The sequence below is a fragment of the Alligator sinensis genome, unplaced genomic scaffold (genome assembly GCF_000455745.1).
Source record: "Alligator sinensis unplaced genomic scaffold, ASM45574v1 scaffold400_1, whole genome shotgun sequence".
Taxonomy (NCBI): domain Eukaryota; kingdom Metazoa; phylum Chordata; order Crocodylia; family Alligatoridae; genus Alligator; species Alligator sinensis.
This window is the reverse complement of record NW_005841897.1, coordinates 1,523,105-1,539,081: the sequence shown is the minus strand read 5'-3', so window position 1 is coordinate 1,539,081 and position 15,977 is coordinate 1,523,105. Positions and strand designations below refer to the sequence as shown.

The 15,977-nt window shown below is 49.0% G+C and overlaps 2 protein-coding genes across 2 annotated transcripts in view; both read left to right on the top strand.

The window, feature by feature from the left end:
- FBF1 (Fas binding factor 1) overlaps positions 1–5,519 on the top strand; it is a 29,762-nt gene extending 24,243 nt beyond the window's left edge. Inside the window, exons 26-33 of the mRNA XM_025197500.1 lie at positions 8–103; positions 716–838; positions 1,245–1,430; positions 2,154–2,330; positions 3,171–3,308; positions 3,417–3,579; positions 4,292–4,422; positions 5,312–5,519. Coding sequence (XP_025053285.1) covers positions 8–103; positions 716–838; positions 1,245–1,430; positions 2,154–2,330; positions 3,171–3,308; positions 3,417–3,579; positions 4,292–4,422; positions 5,312–5,395 — 1,098 coding nt within the window. The 3' untranslated portion in view covers positions 5,396–5,519. The remainder of the gene's footprint in view (positions 1–7; positions 104–715; positions 839–1,244; positions 1,431–2,153; positions 2,331–3,170; positions 3,309–3,416; positions 3,580–4,291; positions 4,423–5,311) is intronic.
- Positions 5,520–13,508: 7,989 nt separating this feature from the next.
- MRPL38 (mitochondrial ribosomal protein L38) overlaps positions 13,509–15,977 on the top strand; it is a 12,997-nt gene continuing 10,528 nt past the window's right edge. The window contains exons 1-2 of the mRNA XM_006018283.3: positions 13,509–13,613; positions 14,873–15,052. Of these exons, the coding sequence (XP_006018345.2) occupies positions 13,556–13,613; positions 14,873–15,052 (238 nt within the window). The 5' untranslated portion in view covers positions 13,509–13,555. The remainder of the gene's footprint in view (positions 13,614–14,872; positions 15,053–15,977) is intronic.

Genomic DNA, 15,977 nt, shown 5'->3' with positions numbered 1-15,977 from the left:
GACACAGCAGCAGAGAGATATGGAAGACGAGCGGGGTCGGCTGCAAGGGGTCATTGCCAAAATGGAGGCCAGGCTAGGGGAGCAGACACGGCTCCTGGAGCAGGTGAGCTTAGGTGGACAGTCTATGTCCTCCATTCAGCATTGGCTCTGGTGGAGGAGCCTGCACCTTTTCCCCCTCTGTATATAATGCAGACATTTCCCTGAGGGCTCCCACCAAGGCAGGAACATCATCATCCTCCGGTCTGGGCTTCTTGCTCCACAGCTTCCATTCTTTCCCCTGTGTCAAATGAGTTCCAGCTCTGTCTGTATTTGAGAACAAGAATGCTTTGCTCTGAATGGCCTAATGAAGTCCTAACCACTCCTACGGTGAAGACTCAAGGAATTTTTTCTCATAATGTTCTCACAGAATGGGGAAACTGTGACCACCTGGTGTGAAAAAGCCACAACTCAACATCCCAGTAGCAGGTGGAACAAGAAGACCTGAGGCAGGGGTGGAACAATCACATTTTCCATCCTGTAACAGCCGTTTGTGGGGGAAGGGAGAGTTTGAAAATAACCTTTCCAGGTGGCGAACAAAACCCAGGCCTTGGAGTTTTGGAAGCCCAAGAAAAGGGTGGTGGTGAAGCATCAATGTCAGCTTGAGGCATAATCCCACCATGAGCACATACAGCCCGTGCATTGCTCCCTTCATGTTGCTGCTGTCTCCATACTGTAGGAACGCTGGCGAGCCACCGCAGAGCAATCCAAAGTAGAATCTCTACAGCGCTCGCTAGAGGAACAGAGGAGGGTCATGACCCAGCAGCTCGCCATGGAGAGGGAAGAACTGGAGAGGGCAAAGGTGAGGCATTTAACCCAAACAGTGGTCTCCAGGAGTTCATTAATTCCAATGGCATTAGAGCCAGGATTGCTTTTACTTGCAACAGAGGCAAGCCCAGAGTGAAATCTGTGTGGATTTCAGTGTCACATGGGGTTATTAAGCTAATGGGAGTGGAATATTTGGCGTGAGAAGATGTGGTACTAGGCCGAGATTTGGTGCCTGGAACTCTAGTGATAGACCACAATGCTACAAAATCATGTTAGTCAGAAGCTGAGACCAACATCAGGCACACTTGTTCCTCTTGGGCAAGACGTGTGTTTTTCTGTAGCTCTGTTCCTTAGTCATGACAGTCTCTGTGACCCTAAGCCAACCATACCTACATCTCCCTTCACTGGAGGACTCTCCCCCCCATGCTCTGTTCTGTCAGAGTGCCTTGCTGGAAGAGCAGAAGTTGGTTATGCAGAAGTGTGCAGCGGAGCGGCAGAAGCTCTCCACAGAGTGGCTGGAGCTCCACACCCAGCAGAAGCTAAGCAAAGAGCGCACCGAGCGGGAGGTGGACCGTGCCCTGCAGATGGATTCCCAGAGGGAAGGCACCATTATGACTCTGGCCAAGGTACAGTAGCAAAACACAGTCCCACTGCAGGGCTTGAATTCAGCTTTGGCAACTGATTTGATAAAGCAGCTGGACAATCAGACAGCTTCCCAGGCAGGTCACCCCACCAGAGATTTCACATGGCAACGATAAAACCGTATTTCCCTATCCTTTGAGTTATGGTCCTAGTTCTGTTCCCTACAGAAATCTTGCCCCCACACAAGCAAGTGCTAGAGCAACCAAAGAGCAGGTTATTTATAAATTCTTGGGGAAGAGGACTGGCAATCCAGGATTAATATCACTATTGCTGATAATATCATTAGCCACTGGTGTTCATGCATGTTCTCTCTATCCAGGACTTGAGGGATAGCCTGTTATCTCTCTAGCTGCTGGTTGTGGAGCAGCTCTGCAGTCTTAGCAGATGTTGGTTACCCCCCTGGCTACTGGATATGTACAGTTCTGGCCTGAAGCTTGTATCCCTGCAGCATGGGGAAGACAGGGCTTTGAAGAAAATAGGGGTAAAGGGAAACCTCACCACCTTTCCTCTGCTTGGCCCAGATTTCTGTTGGGCAGTGTAAATGGAAGCTGTGCATATTAGCTGGAAACTTCTCTCTGCCACCCAGAGCTAGGACCTTTAGTTAATGTGGGATGTGGAACTGGGTCTCTTTCATCCCCAATCTCCCTGGGGAGAGCATTCAGGTGGGACAAGTTGTTACAGAACTACATGTGTGGTTCTCTTTCTAGGAACAGGCAGATCTGAAGATCAGAGCCAGCGAGCTGCGAGCCAAGGAGGAGCAGCTAGCAAGAGAGAGGGAACTGCTGGAGCAGGAGAGGCAGGAGCTGAGACTTGAGAAAGAAAGAGTCAACACTGCTGCCTTGAACATCAAACAGAGGGCAGAGGAGATTGACAGCATGAGCAAGGTAGGAAGGACCTCCTGCCCTCCCTTCTCCCCACATTGCATCCTGGACATCCAGAGCCATGCTCCTTTCCCTCCCAGGAGATGAAAAGTGGGAAATAGGCAGCAGTGGTCTAGGGCCTTGAGAATGGAGTGTCAGTTTTGACTCTGCCACAGACTCCTGGAATGACCTTGGGTGTGTCACTTAATTCTCTCTCTGCTTTGGCTCCCTGTCCATAAGGGGGAGGAGGGAGGCATTGATTGCTCCCTTCCTCCCTCAATAAAGACCTCAAAATGCTTTAAACTCCTATAGCTCATCACCCAAAGTATTAGTATCATCATAGAGAAAAGCCATGAGAGTTCTTTGCCCTTGAAGTGAATTGACCTGACTTTGAGCATTTTAAAGAGATCCAGGGAGCAGGGTGAAAGCAAAAGGACCTATGGAGGGAGGAAAGGAGAGGAGCTGAGGATGGCAAACAGGATCTTGCACCTCCACTCAGATTCATATCTGGTACCATCAGTGCCCCATGTGAAATGATGGCAGTATCAGCGGAGTAAAGCACCATGGCAGAGTGGCCATGGATACAGAGCAACCCACTCAGTCACAGTGGGCAGAGGGAGATCCCTCCAAGCCCAGGTTGAGACCCAGGTTGCTGAGAAGTAGCTGGCCCTGCTGCTGGTCTGGTGGGCAAAGAGAAGGTGAGAGAGACTGGCAGGCTTATGGAAACCCTTCTTGTTTGGTGTACATGTTCCCACCTGAGCACAGGGCAGGGCCTACCAGGTAGGTGCCCATATGCATGCCCCCAGCTGTATGCCGTCCTGCACCTCCCCACCCAGTCCTCACAGGCTTCCCTGTGCCCTACAGCTGTCCTCGCAGAAGTACGAGGAGGGGGAGAGGGCCCTGCTAGAGGCCAGGAAGGTAGAGTCGGAGCATCAGGAGAGACTGCACGTTGTGCAACAGCAAATGGAGCGATTGAAGCAGCAGGAGCAGCATCTGCACCAGGTAATGAGATCCTTCCCTTTTCCCCCTCTCATTTTTCTCTCTCTGCTGTCAACTGCCACAACCCATTCACATGGCCTTTCCTCCTCTCTCTTTCTGGGGATGGAGTAGGAGCGCCTGAACTTGGCTCATCAGAGGAGACAGCTCGAACAGCTGCGTGAAAAGCTTCCCAACAGTCCAATGCTGTTACTGCCCAAATCAGGTGCTCAAGCCAAGACCCTCTCCTGTCCACGCTGTGAGCAGAAACACTTCCCAGCAAGGAAACAACATGAAGGGGAGTCAGCCTCGTGTTTTCGGGTCAGGGGGGTTGTTCTCTGGCTCTCCCACATATGTAAACCTCAAAGTTGTTTAGGTTATGCAGCCTCTTCCTCACAAAGGGAAAACAAGCTTAGAATCATGAGAAAATAGGAAAGACACCTTGAGAGGTTAAGTAGTCCAAGGCCTACCTGACCCAGATAGTCTTTGCCGGTGCTTATCTGTTCTGGCAGTTGGGAAGTTTTGCCTGGTATCCAACCTAAATCTCCCTTATGCCTATAACTTCTCATCCTGTTCCCAAAGGCTAGTGGCCATAGCAAGGGATTGGGAGTCAGTGCTCCTGGATTCTAGCCCTGGTTCTGCTTGTGGACCTGCTGCATGGACACAGGGGATGCTGGATACCTCTTCTTACCAGCCCCATCTGCTAACTGGTAGTTGAGAGACCAGACAAATGGTCAAGGCTGTCAAGTGCTCTAGGACCTTCAGATTCAGGAAATTGTGGAAGTTACATGTATTCATTATTAATCAGTTCCCAAAATTTCCTCCATCCCTACCTGGGAAGAGGGTCCTCCATGCTACTGTTGTATGGAAACATTGGGGCACCTATTGTCTCTAGACAAGCTGGGAGACCAGGTTTCCTACCTCCATCTCTTAGTCTTTCTCTGTGTAGAACATAGGAGGTTGCAGGTCACTAACAGCATGTAATCGGTGTGACTGTGCTTTCTCCACAGATTTAACTCCTCCTGTTATGCAGTCACCTAGGCACAACTCTGGCCAGATAGGAATCCCTGAGGGCACCGCAGGACCAGGTCCCTCTGAGTTGTATGCCAGATTGATGCTGCTTAAGTACACAGCTGAGCGGGTAAACACAGTTCCACAGAGCCCAATCCAATGAGAAAAGGGACACCAGCCCTGGGCCTGCTACTGAGCTGATGCTCAAAAGCCTGTACCAGGAGGGAATGAAGGGAGATCCCAAGGCCACAAACTATTGGCTGGGTTTTCTTCTAAGATCATGACTGGGCAGTAAACCCATTTGTTCTGTGCTGTAGTGGGAAAGGGTCTTTTGAGAGGCAGATATGCAGTGCTTCCCAGTTTGCTTCAAAGAGAAGCAAACGAACAAATAAAAGCCACTGCAGCCATAAATGATCAGATAGCCAGGTCTTCAGAGCTACTGACTAGCTGACTTGCTCCAGCTGGGCTCCCAGTCACCTTTGATAACCTCATTGGCCCCACAAAGGAAGGGATGTTCCTCTATCGAGATCTCTGAGACCATCGGGTAAAGGTAATTCATTCCTGTCCTTGTGATCCCCTGGGGTGTCTGTCCCCTCCACATTCTCCACTCACTCATCTGCTCTTCCATCAGCTTCCCTGTTTAATCAGGGTTCTGGATTGACCCTTTTGAAAAGCCTCACTCATTCTGGGGGGGAGAGGGAACACCCTTAGAGTCCTTGTCTGTGTAGATCCCATTAAAGGCACATGGGCATCTCACACATGTGAAATTCACATGTGAGCACCCTCAGTAGGATTCATGAAGACAAGACATTTTTCAGAATCCCAGTTACCCTCAGATAAGTAGCTGCTCTTTCTGATGCATTCAGCTTTCAAGGTTTGAGTTTGGCTGCTTTGTTGATGTTCATCTGACATATCCTTTACCCAGCCACCCCTAGCTGCTAGGTCTGTGGGTATCTGGAGTCTCCCCTCAACAAGTTCCAGGCACAATTGATGGTGGACCTTCCCTCCTCTCTCCCCAGGACCGAGATTTCTTGGAAGACGAACAGTTCTTTTTGGAGACCCTGAAGAAAGCTTCCTACAACACTTCCTCCCAGACAGCATGAGGAGAGCTCAGCTGCACCTGCAACCCTGGGAGAGTTAACTTTTCGTATAAAAGAGAGATTTTGCATTTTTTTTTATTTTTATGCAAAAGATGGATGGGAAAAAATAAATAATTGCCTCATCTCAGCAGAGCAACAATTAGTGCTTTTAAAACAAAAGACTTCTCTGACTCTTGCTGGGGACAGTTCTCCAGAGAAAGGCCCTTCACTACTTTGACCATGAGTTCTTTGGGGTGCGGGGCTGTCCTTTATATGTCTCTACCTGTCCATGGTATGGTATCATGCTGGCACTGCTCCCCTAGCATTGGTCCTCCTTCCATGTAACACAAGAGTAGCAACAGCATACTCCCTAGTGCTTCATGAGGTCTCTGTGAAGTAGAGCACAGTGGGGATGAAATGTTTGGGGGCTATCACAATACCAATAACCATTAATAAGAGCTGGTCTGGCATGGGCAGCAATAACAGCAGCACACACTGCCCATGCTCTGCCTTGCCATGGTGACTCCATCATAACTCAGAAGCACTACCTGTAGGCATGAAGGGTTTTATTTCCTATGGCCCATTTCAGAAGCAGCCCTGCTCTGCTCAGCAAGGCCCCAACTGAGACACCAGCCTCAGAAGGGGATTTTAGTGGGAAATATCCGCACCCAGTGGGAACTGGCCTGGGACCTGCCACATCCATTTCACATCAGCACTAACCAGACATTGGGTGGGACATTTGCATGGCATAGGGAATGGTCACATCTGGACATTCAAGAGGGGAAACGGAGACAAGAAAAAACCAAATGATCAGAATGTGGGATCTTGCTTTCTTCTACTGCATCATGCTGCCTTTGATGCCCTGCAGCCTTCTGCTCTTCCATAGCAGATGTGAGTTGAATTAGAGAAGCCACAGATAATGAAGAGATCCCAAGGCATGTAAGCAGGTTACATACCTTGGGAGTTGGGGCTTGATTCTGGTGAAACTGGGAGAAGGAATTGCATTTATTTCAAGCCTCTCCAAAATGGAGGGTTGTCAGTGACATGCACTGCCTTTCTTTGCTAGGTCACTTTTAAATCCAGCCTAGTGACTCATGGCAAAGCAGAGCTAGCTTTAATTCAAATGGCATGGGTCCCAGGAACAGTCTAGCAGGATAGAGCTAGGTGCTGGTTACTTTGCCCTGCTTCTCAGTCCTCATGCCAGCTCGGGGCCTTTCCACTGTGCTCGAGTCTCTTCTGACACTGCTGCATAGATGTAATTTGGGGCTTCTCTCTCAAGCAGATTTCCTATTACCCTTGATTGCTGGCAGCCACTGTGCCACATGGGAGATTTTAGAACTGCCTTGCTCTCATTGGCAGCTGATTTAGACAATCAGCTCCGGTGACACACTTATTAATGCCAGAGTTGCTCTGCTGCAAAAACACACAGCGACCTCCAATAACCAACACAAGATGCTTTAACTAATAACAGAGAGGGAAGAGCTGAAATGCCCACAGAATAGCAACAGTGCCCAAGTGTCCAGCAGTCCTACTCCAAGCTTCTATTTCCATTCATTTCAAATGTGGCTGCAGTGCAAGTGCCCATAGTGGGAATCAGTCTCTCTTTGAAAGCACTCTGAACCAACCCTTGAAAATAATGGAGCTAAATGCAAATCTGGAGCTGCCAAGTGGCACCCAACAAGCAAACAGCCTAGTTTCTATTGCTTTCTGTGCCCTACACAGAGTAATTTAGTGAAGACTGTGCATTTAATGTTCCCCTACCAATCTCCACTATAGTCCATTTGCGACCCCATCAAGAAACAAAATGCTGTTTCTTTGGGCTGCCATTGATGTGGCAGATGGCTGAAATAAAAAGGGAGGCTGAAGATAACAAGGGTGGATGGCATTAAATACCATGGACTGGATTCTCATCTCTGTTGCAGATTTAGGTTGGTTGCAGTAACTCTCATTGACTTCAGGAGAGTAACACCATCATTTCACCAGTGTAAGACAGATCCAGCCCTGTGGTCAGGTTTCAGAGTGAGTTATGGTCAAGTAGCTGACTAATGGGACTTAGATAGCTCCATTAGCAGCCTCTGTGACTGGATGTTATCGATTCCCCATCTTTGAGTACTTTGTCATTGTTCTGTTGGAGAAAGAGAGTTTGGGGAATAATTGCCCTTTTCGGAGATGAGGCTGGTTTGATTCAAGGCCCAAATGGTTTCTAAATCTGGTTCTAAAATTGAGCTATTTGTTCTCTTTTATTCCTAAAAGATGAGAAGAGAGAGGGAGATGTCCAGAAGAGGAGAGACACAAGTGTTGCCTCAAAAACGCTTGTGCAATGCTACTGAAGACAAGGTGATGTGGAGCAGGTGGTAGAGGCTCTGACTCTCCTGCCCACTCCTCTGCTCAGGTATGGCATCCCATGCACTACTTCTATACCCACAGCTGAAGGCGGGGGTGTTGTCTAGAGCTTGGGGTGTTGGAGGAGGCAGCTGTTCTCCTGGGTTCCATTCACAGCTCTGCCCTGGATTCAGTCTGGATTTGGTTCCTCCTACATGCAAGGAGACCCTACCCGGGTCAAAATCCCAAAGATGATCCAAGCCAAACAGCCCATACAGTGTGCCACAGCCAAGCGAACCACTCTCCACTGTAAATGGTGTTGCAGGGAGGGATGTGGCCACCATCATGTGGACCATCATGTCCAGCCACTTCTGACTCCCACCATGAATGACTAGCTGCAAATCACAGCTGGGTCAACTACAGGCAGCCTTTGGCAGAAGTCCAGAGCAGGACTTCATCTCATGCCCTGTGAAGCTTTTGTGAGACACTTTAGCCCCACCCCTGCAACTTTCCACTCAGGTGAAGAACCTTAATGTTACCTGGATTGAAAATTATTTTCTTTTTTTATGGCACTAATTTGTCTGGGCTGGAGGGCTATACAAAACCCCCTGGTTTTGTGCCCCAGCCATCTTCTGCAGGCAGCGTTGAACTGATCCCACCATAACTCCCTAGCTGAACAATAAAAAAGAAATGGGTACAATGAAGAGACTCCTTGCCTTTCATCTGTTCCAGCCTGCAGCTGCATATAAACAACTGGCCTGCACCTTGATTGTCCCAATCCCTAGGACAGTCCATACTGACTATAAAAAAAAAAAAAAAAAAAAAAAGCAGTTGTCTGCAGCTTTCCAGCACCTGTATCTTGTGCTCCTACATCAATCTTCAGTAGGGTAATAGAGTTTCCCCAGCACTAGCTTGGAGATCCAGTGATGCTGCATTGTCCTTGCTTTCTCATCTCCCAGCCAAGACACCTCCGCAGACATTGGCATGAGTCTTGTTTCAAATGTCTCAAGAAATGGCAATCCCATCTTGTGCCATCCTTGAAGTAACTACTTCATCCTCTTGCTGTTAAGAATGGCTCACTGTTAGGCCTCTGAGATGATCTCCAGCCAAGATCTTCTGTAATTATAATACATTAAAAGGGGAAGTGACTGGTTTCACCCAGCTCCCGCTGTCCTGTCCTGTATAAGAAGTGCTAAGGTCTCCCTATTGGAACAAATGGCTAGTTTGGGGGTAGAACACATACTGTCATGGGTCTCTTTGGATAGCATAGGGTCTCCCATTCTGTATGATACCTGTTCCTGTGCATGTTACAGTCCCTGTGCCTTATTTCTCTGCATTGCACTCCTGCATCTGGTTCCCCAGCTATCATTCAGGCCCCATTCCTGCAGCTCTGCTGACCTCTCCTGGCTTAGGAAGGGCAGGAAGGGACAGGGAGAACAGGTCCCTATTTTCAAAGTACTCTTTGCTTCTGCCTTGCCTGAGACGAAAGAGCCTCTGATCTCTGGTGAGGACCACCCCACCCTGCTCAGCACTTTGCAAATGTTGCCATTCTTTGTGTGAGTGTGAACTCACTAGCACTCTATGCTATTGCACTGATCCTCATCCAGATCCTGGACCCACGCAGAGAGCTTTTCTTTGTAGGTGCAGGGATCTGCCTGTGTATATCCAGCTGAAGGAGCCTGGGGGAACACTCAAAGCTATAAATATAAGCATGTATTCATTAAATGGGATTTACGGAGAGGAGCTATCTCTGTCCCTCTTTCTTGTTCCCTCCTGTCATGGTGGCAGGGCTTCCCAGGGTCATTTTTGCTCTGAGTAGTTGATCTCTGTGCTCCTCTCATCTTGGCTGAAGTATCTCTCGTTTATTGGTGCCTGTTCCCTGCTGTGGCTCTTTTTGCTTAGGAGAATTTGTCTGGCAATTAGCCTGCAATGACAAACAGCATACTTCACAGCCTGGACCTAGTATATTTTAAGAGCTTAAGATATGGATGAAGGCTCTGACTGACAGCTCCTCAGACCCAGTGGAATATAATGTACTCATCTGTGATGGAGACGGAGCTGTCTTTGGGGACCAGTCCCCACCTGCGGAATGAACTCCCTCAAGAACTGAGTCTCCGACTTCCTGACCTTCCATTCCAAGGGCACGTCTTCCACCCATCTGCTCTATTATGAACACCTTACAAAAAAAACCACCCTGCTAAAATATATTATTCCCTTGCACAAACAGCTCTCCCCCCAAGAGACAGGCTGAGAGAGAGAGAAGAAACCACATAGGACATATGTAAATCTCATCCCTCCGAAGTCTTTAATCTAGAAGACATACGAGGTAATGAAGGCAGTATGAAACTCTCCATAGAACAGAACAGGCTGCTCACTCTGCTAAGTAAATGAGATTCTTCACATCCTGGCCTAAACTGCTGGGCAAATCCCAGCACATTTGGAACAGCATTTGACTGACTGTTCTTAGCCATTTAGGCTGCCAATGAAGTATCCCTATGTCTGTATCGAGCACATGCGCAGTTGCTGACACGGCAGTTGGGACCATGTTATGAAGCAGCTGCTCTGTTCCAGGGCAGAGATGAATGGCAGACCAACTGAAGCGTAAGCCAGAAGAGATGCATGCTAACATGCCCACTTCTGCTGATTCAGGACAAGAATACATACAGCAGTAAAGAGGAGAATTAAACGCAGCCTGGTACATACAGTTGTACTAAAGCTGCAGAGATCCCTGGTTTTTTTGCTGGAATACATTTGCTAATTGTGCGGGCTGGGAGCGGTCCGAGGCTTTCGGGGGCGCGCAGCGGGCTGTGGCCAGCAGCCCTGGCACGTGGGTCGGGGAATGCAGGCCAGCGGACTAGAATTAGGCACGGACGCGTAGTGGTTGATTAAAGATTATTTTACTTACACCGTAGATGGTCGCGGTGCAGGCAGGAAAACTTGCTTGCGTAGCAGTTACAGACAGGAAAGAAGAAAAGCGGACAAGAGTTCTAATCTCGCGAACTCTAGTCCAAGGCCGGCTGAAAGCTCTAGAATCGCGAGCCCGTCAAATCAGCCGGAGAAGAGCTCTGGATACACACGCACATGGAGTTTGCTAGGCTCCATGGAGCGAGCGCGCAGGGAAGGGTTCGTCGAGGGATTAGGCAGGGACAGGGAGAGGCTAGAGGTTGATCAGGCCCCTATATCCTTCTTAAGGCACACGCTGGGTTTGTTAGGCTCCGCAGCACTTAGAGTTCTTCACAAGATGTGAAGTCCTCCAGATGGTCGTGGAGTCCTCCAACTTGGGTGGAAACCGCTCAAGCCTCTTATATGGCTAGCAAGCCAATTGCTAGCCGCCACGTGGGAATAATTTAGAAACAGCCAATAGTGGGGAACAAATTTGCATGCGGGTGGCGGGAACTCCTTTGCACCGGGGTTCTCTCTTTGCAACTGAGAATTGCACCCTGCAAAAAAAGCTCCTCGTGGCAGGAAATAATTCTGCAGTGCCGAAGCACACACAAAATCATACCCTTGGGTCATGACACTAATGATGTGCCTAGAAGTGAACACAGTATTGCACAGGTAATTACATCAGAGCTGTAGAGAGGAGGAATATCACTTTCCAGCTCCATAATTTGGTTTGTCTAGATATACACCCTAGATACATAGAACACAGGGATTCCCACGCTGGCTGGATCATGGCTGAGGTTCACCACATTCACTGTCCTCTCCCTGATAATGTCTATCTCCAGATGGCTCAGAGGAAAAGATGACACCCCCCCCACAGCAGACAAAGCTGAGATATTCTACCCTTAGCACAAAGCCACCCCTCGATGTCCTATAGATACTGGCTTAAACTCAAAAGCATACGTTTTAATATCCTTTCCAGTGCTTTTGCTATGATTAATTGTAATGTTGAGTATTCTCGATATTCAAACACATATCCAGCTCTTCCCTGACTCTGGCTAAGTGTTCAGCCTCCATAAATCCCTGCAGCAATGAGCTCCACAGCTGAATTGTGCTCTGGGGAAAAAGTACTTCCTAATATGTATTTTGAATGTCCCACATTTTGGCTCCATAAGCAAAGGCAAAAAAGACCTTCTGGATCTCTCTCCTTTCCATCCTACATTATTTCACATGCTGTGGTAGAATCTAGCTTATTAGCACCCAGTGGTTTGAAGCCCACTTCATTTAGAGCAGGTTGCCAAATTCAGAAAAAGCCTCTCCACTGTTTGCTGCTGCTTTTACTTCTCTTCTCAGCTGGAGCACATCAAACCTACACAGCTGATTGGAGAAACCAGTGCCCCTTGAAATAAAGTGCAGCAAACAGCTGGAGCACCTCAGCAGCTTCACACAGCTGTTTGCTGTAGCTCTGTGCATACCTGGATACATTGCAACCCTCATCTTTGCAGGGAGATAGGAACCTCACCCTGAAAACCATCTGGGTTCCACTGTACCACCTAAGGCAGCCAATCCCATTTTCTGTTTCTCTTTTCAGTAGTTGTCCCAGGTCCTTGAACTTTCCAATTGTATTTCTATGCCTGCTTCCATGTTTGCCATCTCATTTTGGAGATAGAGCAACCTGTCCTGCACACAGCATCCTGGCAATGCCATGAAGGTACTTGTGTTTTCTTTCATTCTGTTCTTTGTGTATCCTAACATTGGGTTGGCTTTCTTGGACAAAGCCACGCATTAATGCTTTCTTGATCTGTCTGTGGTGATTGCCCAGGGTCCATTCGTAAGCTGACCTGGAACACTACAAGATGCATGTGAGCACTTCCCGTGCTCCTTACTTGTTATTTTTCCACGTTGTATGTCATCTGCCATTGTCGTGCCCATTCACTTAGTTTGGTTAGGTCTTGGTTGAGCACACTTCAGTGGTGGGCCTGAATGGCCGAGTGAACCCCGTGGGGAATACGCTTGGTGCGGCAGCCCAACAGCTCCCACCGCAGCATGGAAACGAGCAGCTCCCAGCTTCCATCGGGCCCTTTGGGTGACCCCAGGTTCTGCTGTAGCCCCGACTGGGGCCCTTGTCCTTCCCTAAGGCCCGTGGGGGCTAACGAATGAGTCCCACACTCTCCCCCACGTGCCATTTTCATCCACTCTCCAGCCCGAACTGCTGCTCTGCTTTCTGCTCCCTGCCCCATCTGCAGCTGCTCTGCTTTCTTCCCCGCACGCTAATGTTGCCAACTCATGATTTTTTGGTATTGTTCCTGAAGTCTGTGCTTTTGGAGTGTGAAACACTTGGCTCTTTCATACATGTATGTGTCTATATATGTGCATGTATAACAAATAAAAGTTTTTCACATTCTCACAGTCTGATCTCTGCTCTGCTTTCTGTTCTCTGCTCCCCCCCTGGTGCCACTCATGACCCCCATGCTGCAGGTTGGCCACCCCTGCCCCAGGCCCTGTCTGCTCTCCGGGTGGCTCCAGCCCAGCTCTGGCAGCAGCTCCCAGAGCAGAGCCGTCCAGGGCTGGTCCCACTGCTGCGGCTGGCTGTACTGCGGTGGGATCCTGCAGGAGCAGCACCACCAGAGGCAGAACCTGCCACTGCAGGCAGCGCCGCAGACACCTCCCTCCAGGCCCTCCCTGCTGGGGACTTGGACCCCTGCTCTCATCAGGGCCCCATTTTATAGCTGCCTAAATTTTTGCCTTGATAAAATAATACGTGAGTAGCCGCGCCCTGCCTGCGGTTTGAGGCGTCTTTCCCTCGCCGTGCCCTAGAGCTTCGTCTCTGTGTGGGGAGGTATGTGTGTACACACACATATCTATACTAATATTTCTAGTCAGGCAGTATCGTAGGCAGCCCTATGGCCCGTCGCTCAAAATGGCGGCGCGCTCCTGGGAGGGGTCCTCTAGGGTTCGGGCGGCGCGAGCGGGGGCAAGATGGCGGCGCCTATGCTGGCGGCGGCGCGGGCCGGGGCGCGGGCTTTCAGCACCGCCGGTGAGCGCCTGCCCCGGGCTCTGCGGCGCTGAGGGCGGCCTGAGGCCGAGAGTTACCCGGGGGGTTGAGCTCCCGGGCGCCTGGGTTCCCTGCGGCCGCGAGTCGCCCCGAGACCCCGCCTGTGCGGATCCGCTGTCATACCGCTATTATAATTACTATATGATATATGATTATATCCTGCCGGGCACAGGCCGCGGCTGCCGCGGTTCCCCTGCTTTAGCAGCAGCCGGTCGGGGTGTTGGGCTGTGTCGTGTCAGGGTTGACATCTTGCACAGACTTTGGATGGGGGTCTGCCACGTTTTGGGGCAGAGCCGAAAACACAGGCGACTTGTCGGATGTTGGAGGGCGGGCGGCAAGCGTCCTCCACCCCCGCCCCGGCTTCAGGTGCTTCCGCATCTTTGACCGGCGTCCTACGTGCAGGCCCGAGGCCGGAGGTTTGGCCTGCCCTTGGCCGTACCAAGCTAGGGACGAGTCTCCCATTTCCATAGAGACAGCGTCTAGCCAACATCCTCCCACTGGAAATGAAAGTGGGAGACTAAATACGTGATACCTCACTACCTTCTGCCAGGAAAGTGGCTTTCCCCTGTGACTAGGAAAGCCACCTTGGTGGTCATGATATTTCCCTGCCAGATCAGGATTGTATGGGGTGGTCGGGGTAGGGATGATCCTGCCTCATGGGGGGGGTTGGACCACATGACCTCTGGAGGTCTGCCTTCTCTGTGATTAAGTGTGATGCTTTCAATTTAAGTAAGTAGACTTACAAACACATGGAAAGAGAGAAGAATTAAAAAAAAAAAGACAAAATAACTCCTAGGCTTGTTCACACCTCGCCATGATGAGCGCAGCGTGGAAGTATGAGTCCAGCGTGTTGGGAGTGTAGAGTGGGAAGTGTCCGAGTCGGATTTGTTGAAACTTTGCTACTGAATATTTTGCTCTTCTCTAGTTCCTTCCTTGTAAGGATGCTAATTCGCTTCTCAAAGATTAACTGGGTAAGCAGCACACACTTCTTTTAACGACAACTCCGTTATCATTAAAACTTTAAGAGGGAGAAATTGCAGCAATAGTGGTTAAGCCACTGGTCCTTCTTAACATTGTACTGTGGGGTATTCAGTTCAGCTGTCCTAATATCCAAACCCCTGTTTTAGCCACAAGACCCTTCTTTACGTTTTTTGGTACTTTTTGTTGTACAGTCTTAAATTTGTCTGTTTGATATGAGTTTGTCACTGTTTTTATACAATGAAAGTCTCCCATGTTTCCAGCTGCACTCTGTAGAAGGGCAGCCCCTCTCGGGCCAATGCCTAATGAAGATATAGATGTCAGCAAATTGGATATATTGGAGAAATACCGAAGCTTCACGCTCTATTTCAAAGCAGCTGAAAAAGAGAGTAAGAAGACGCCTTGGTGGAAAACGTACAGGAAGTACATAATGTCAGAACAAGGTACTTGTTTGAAGCGTTAGGTTTATGTAACTTATTCTCGATGAAAGGGAGGTGGTTGATAAGCCAGTCAGTCTGGAAGTAACAGCAAAACTCTTCCGTAAGGAGTTGACCAAATGCTTTCACTGAAGTGTCACTTAAGAGTAGTATGTCCAGTTTTAGGCACTGTACTTCCAAGAAAGATGTGGGCAAGTTGGAAAGAGTCCAGAGGAGAGCTCTGAAACTTATTAGAAGTCTAAAAAACATGACCTATGAGGAATACTTGGAAGAACTGGGGTTATTTAGTCTAGAAAAGAGACGACAGAGGGGAAACTCCTGTAGTCTTTACCTACAAAAGCAATTAATATAAAGAGGATGGTTCTCTGTGTCCATGGAGGGGCAGGACAAGAAATCAGGGTCTTAAATTGCAATAAGGAAGGTATAGGTTAGATATTAGAAGGATCTTTCTAACTATGAATGTAGTTAAGCTCTGGAATAAATCTAGGATGGTAGTGACCCTCTGTCTTTGGAATTTAAGTACAAGTTAGACATACATTTGTCTGGAATGGTTTAGAGACGCAAGGAGCTGCCAAAAGCCATGGGTTGGACTAGACAGAATGACCTCCTGAAGTCCCAGCTAACTTTTAGGGCTGTGCAAAGCAGGCAGTATTCAATTTGGTTTTGGTCCAATTTGGGGGACAGTGATTCGATTCACTGATTTCGATCACTGTCCTGATTCAATTCTGATTCGGAGAATTGGTGATTCAGCCATAGACACAGCTTTATATGTTTTTTGTTTTTTTTTCCTACGTACCTCAAGGTACTAGGTGCAACTCGTGAATGCTGAGATGATGGGCTATTTGGAGCATCCCACGGGAGCGCGGGGGGGTCCGCTGCACACTCAGTGGCAGATCTGGAAGTGGACCAGAAGTACTATTGGTCTGCTTCC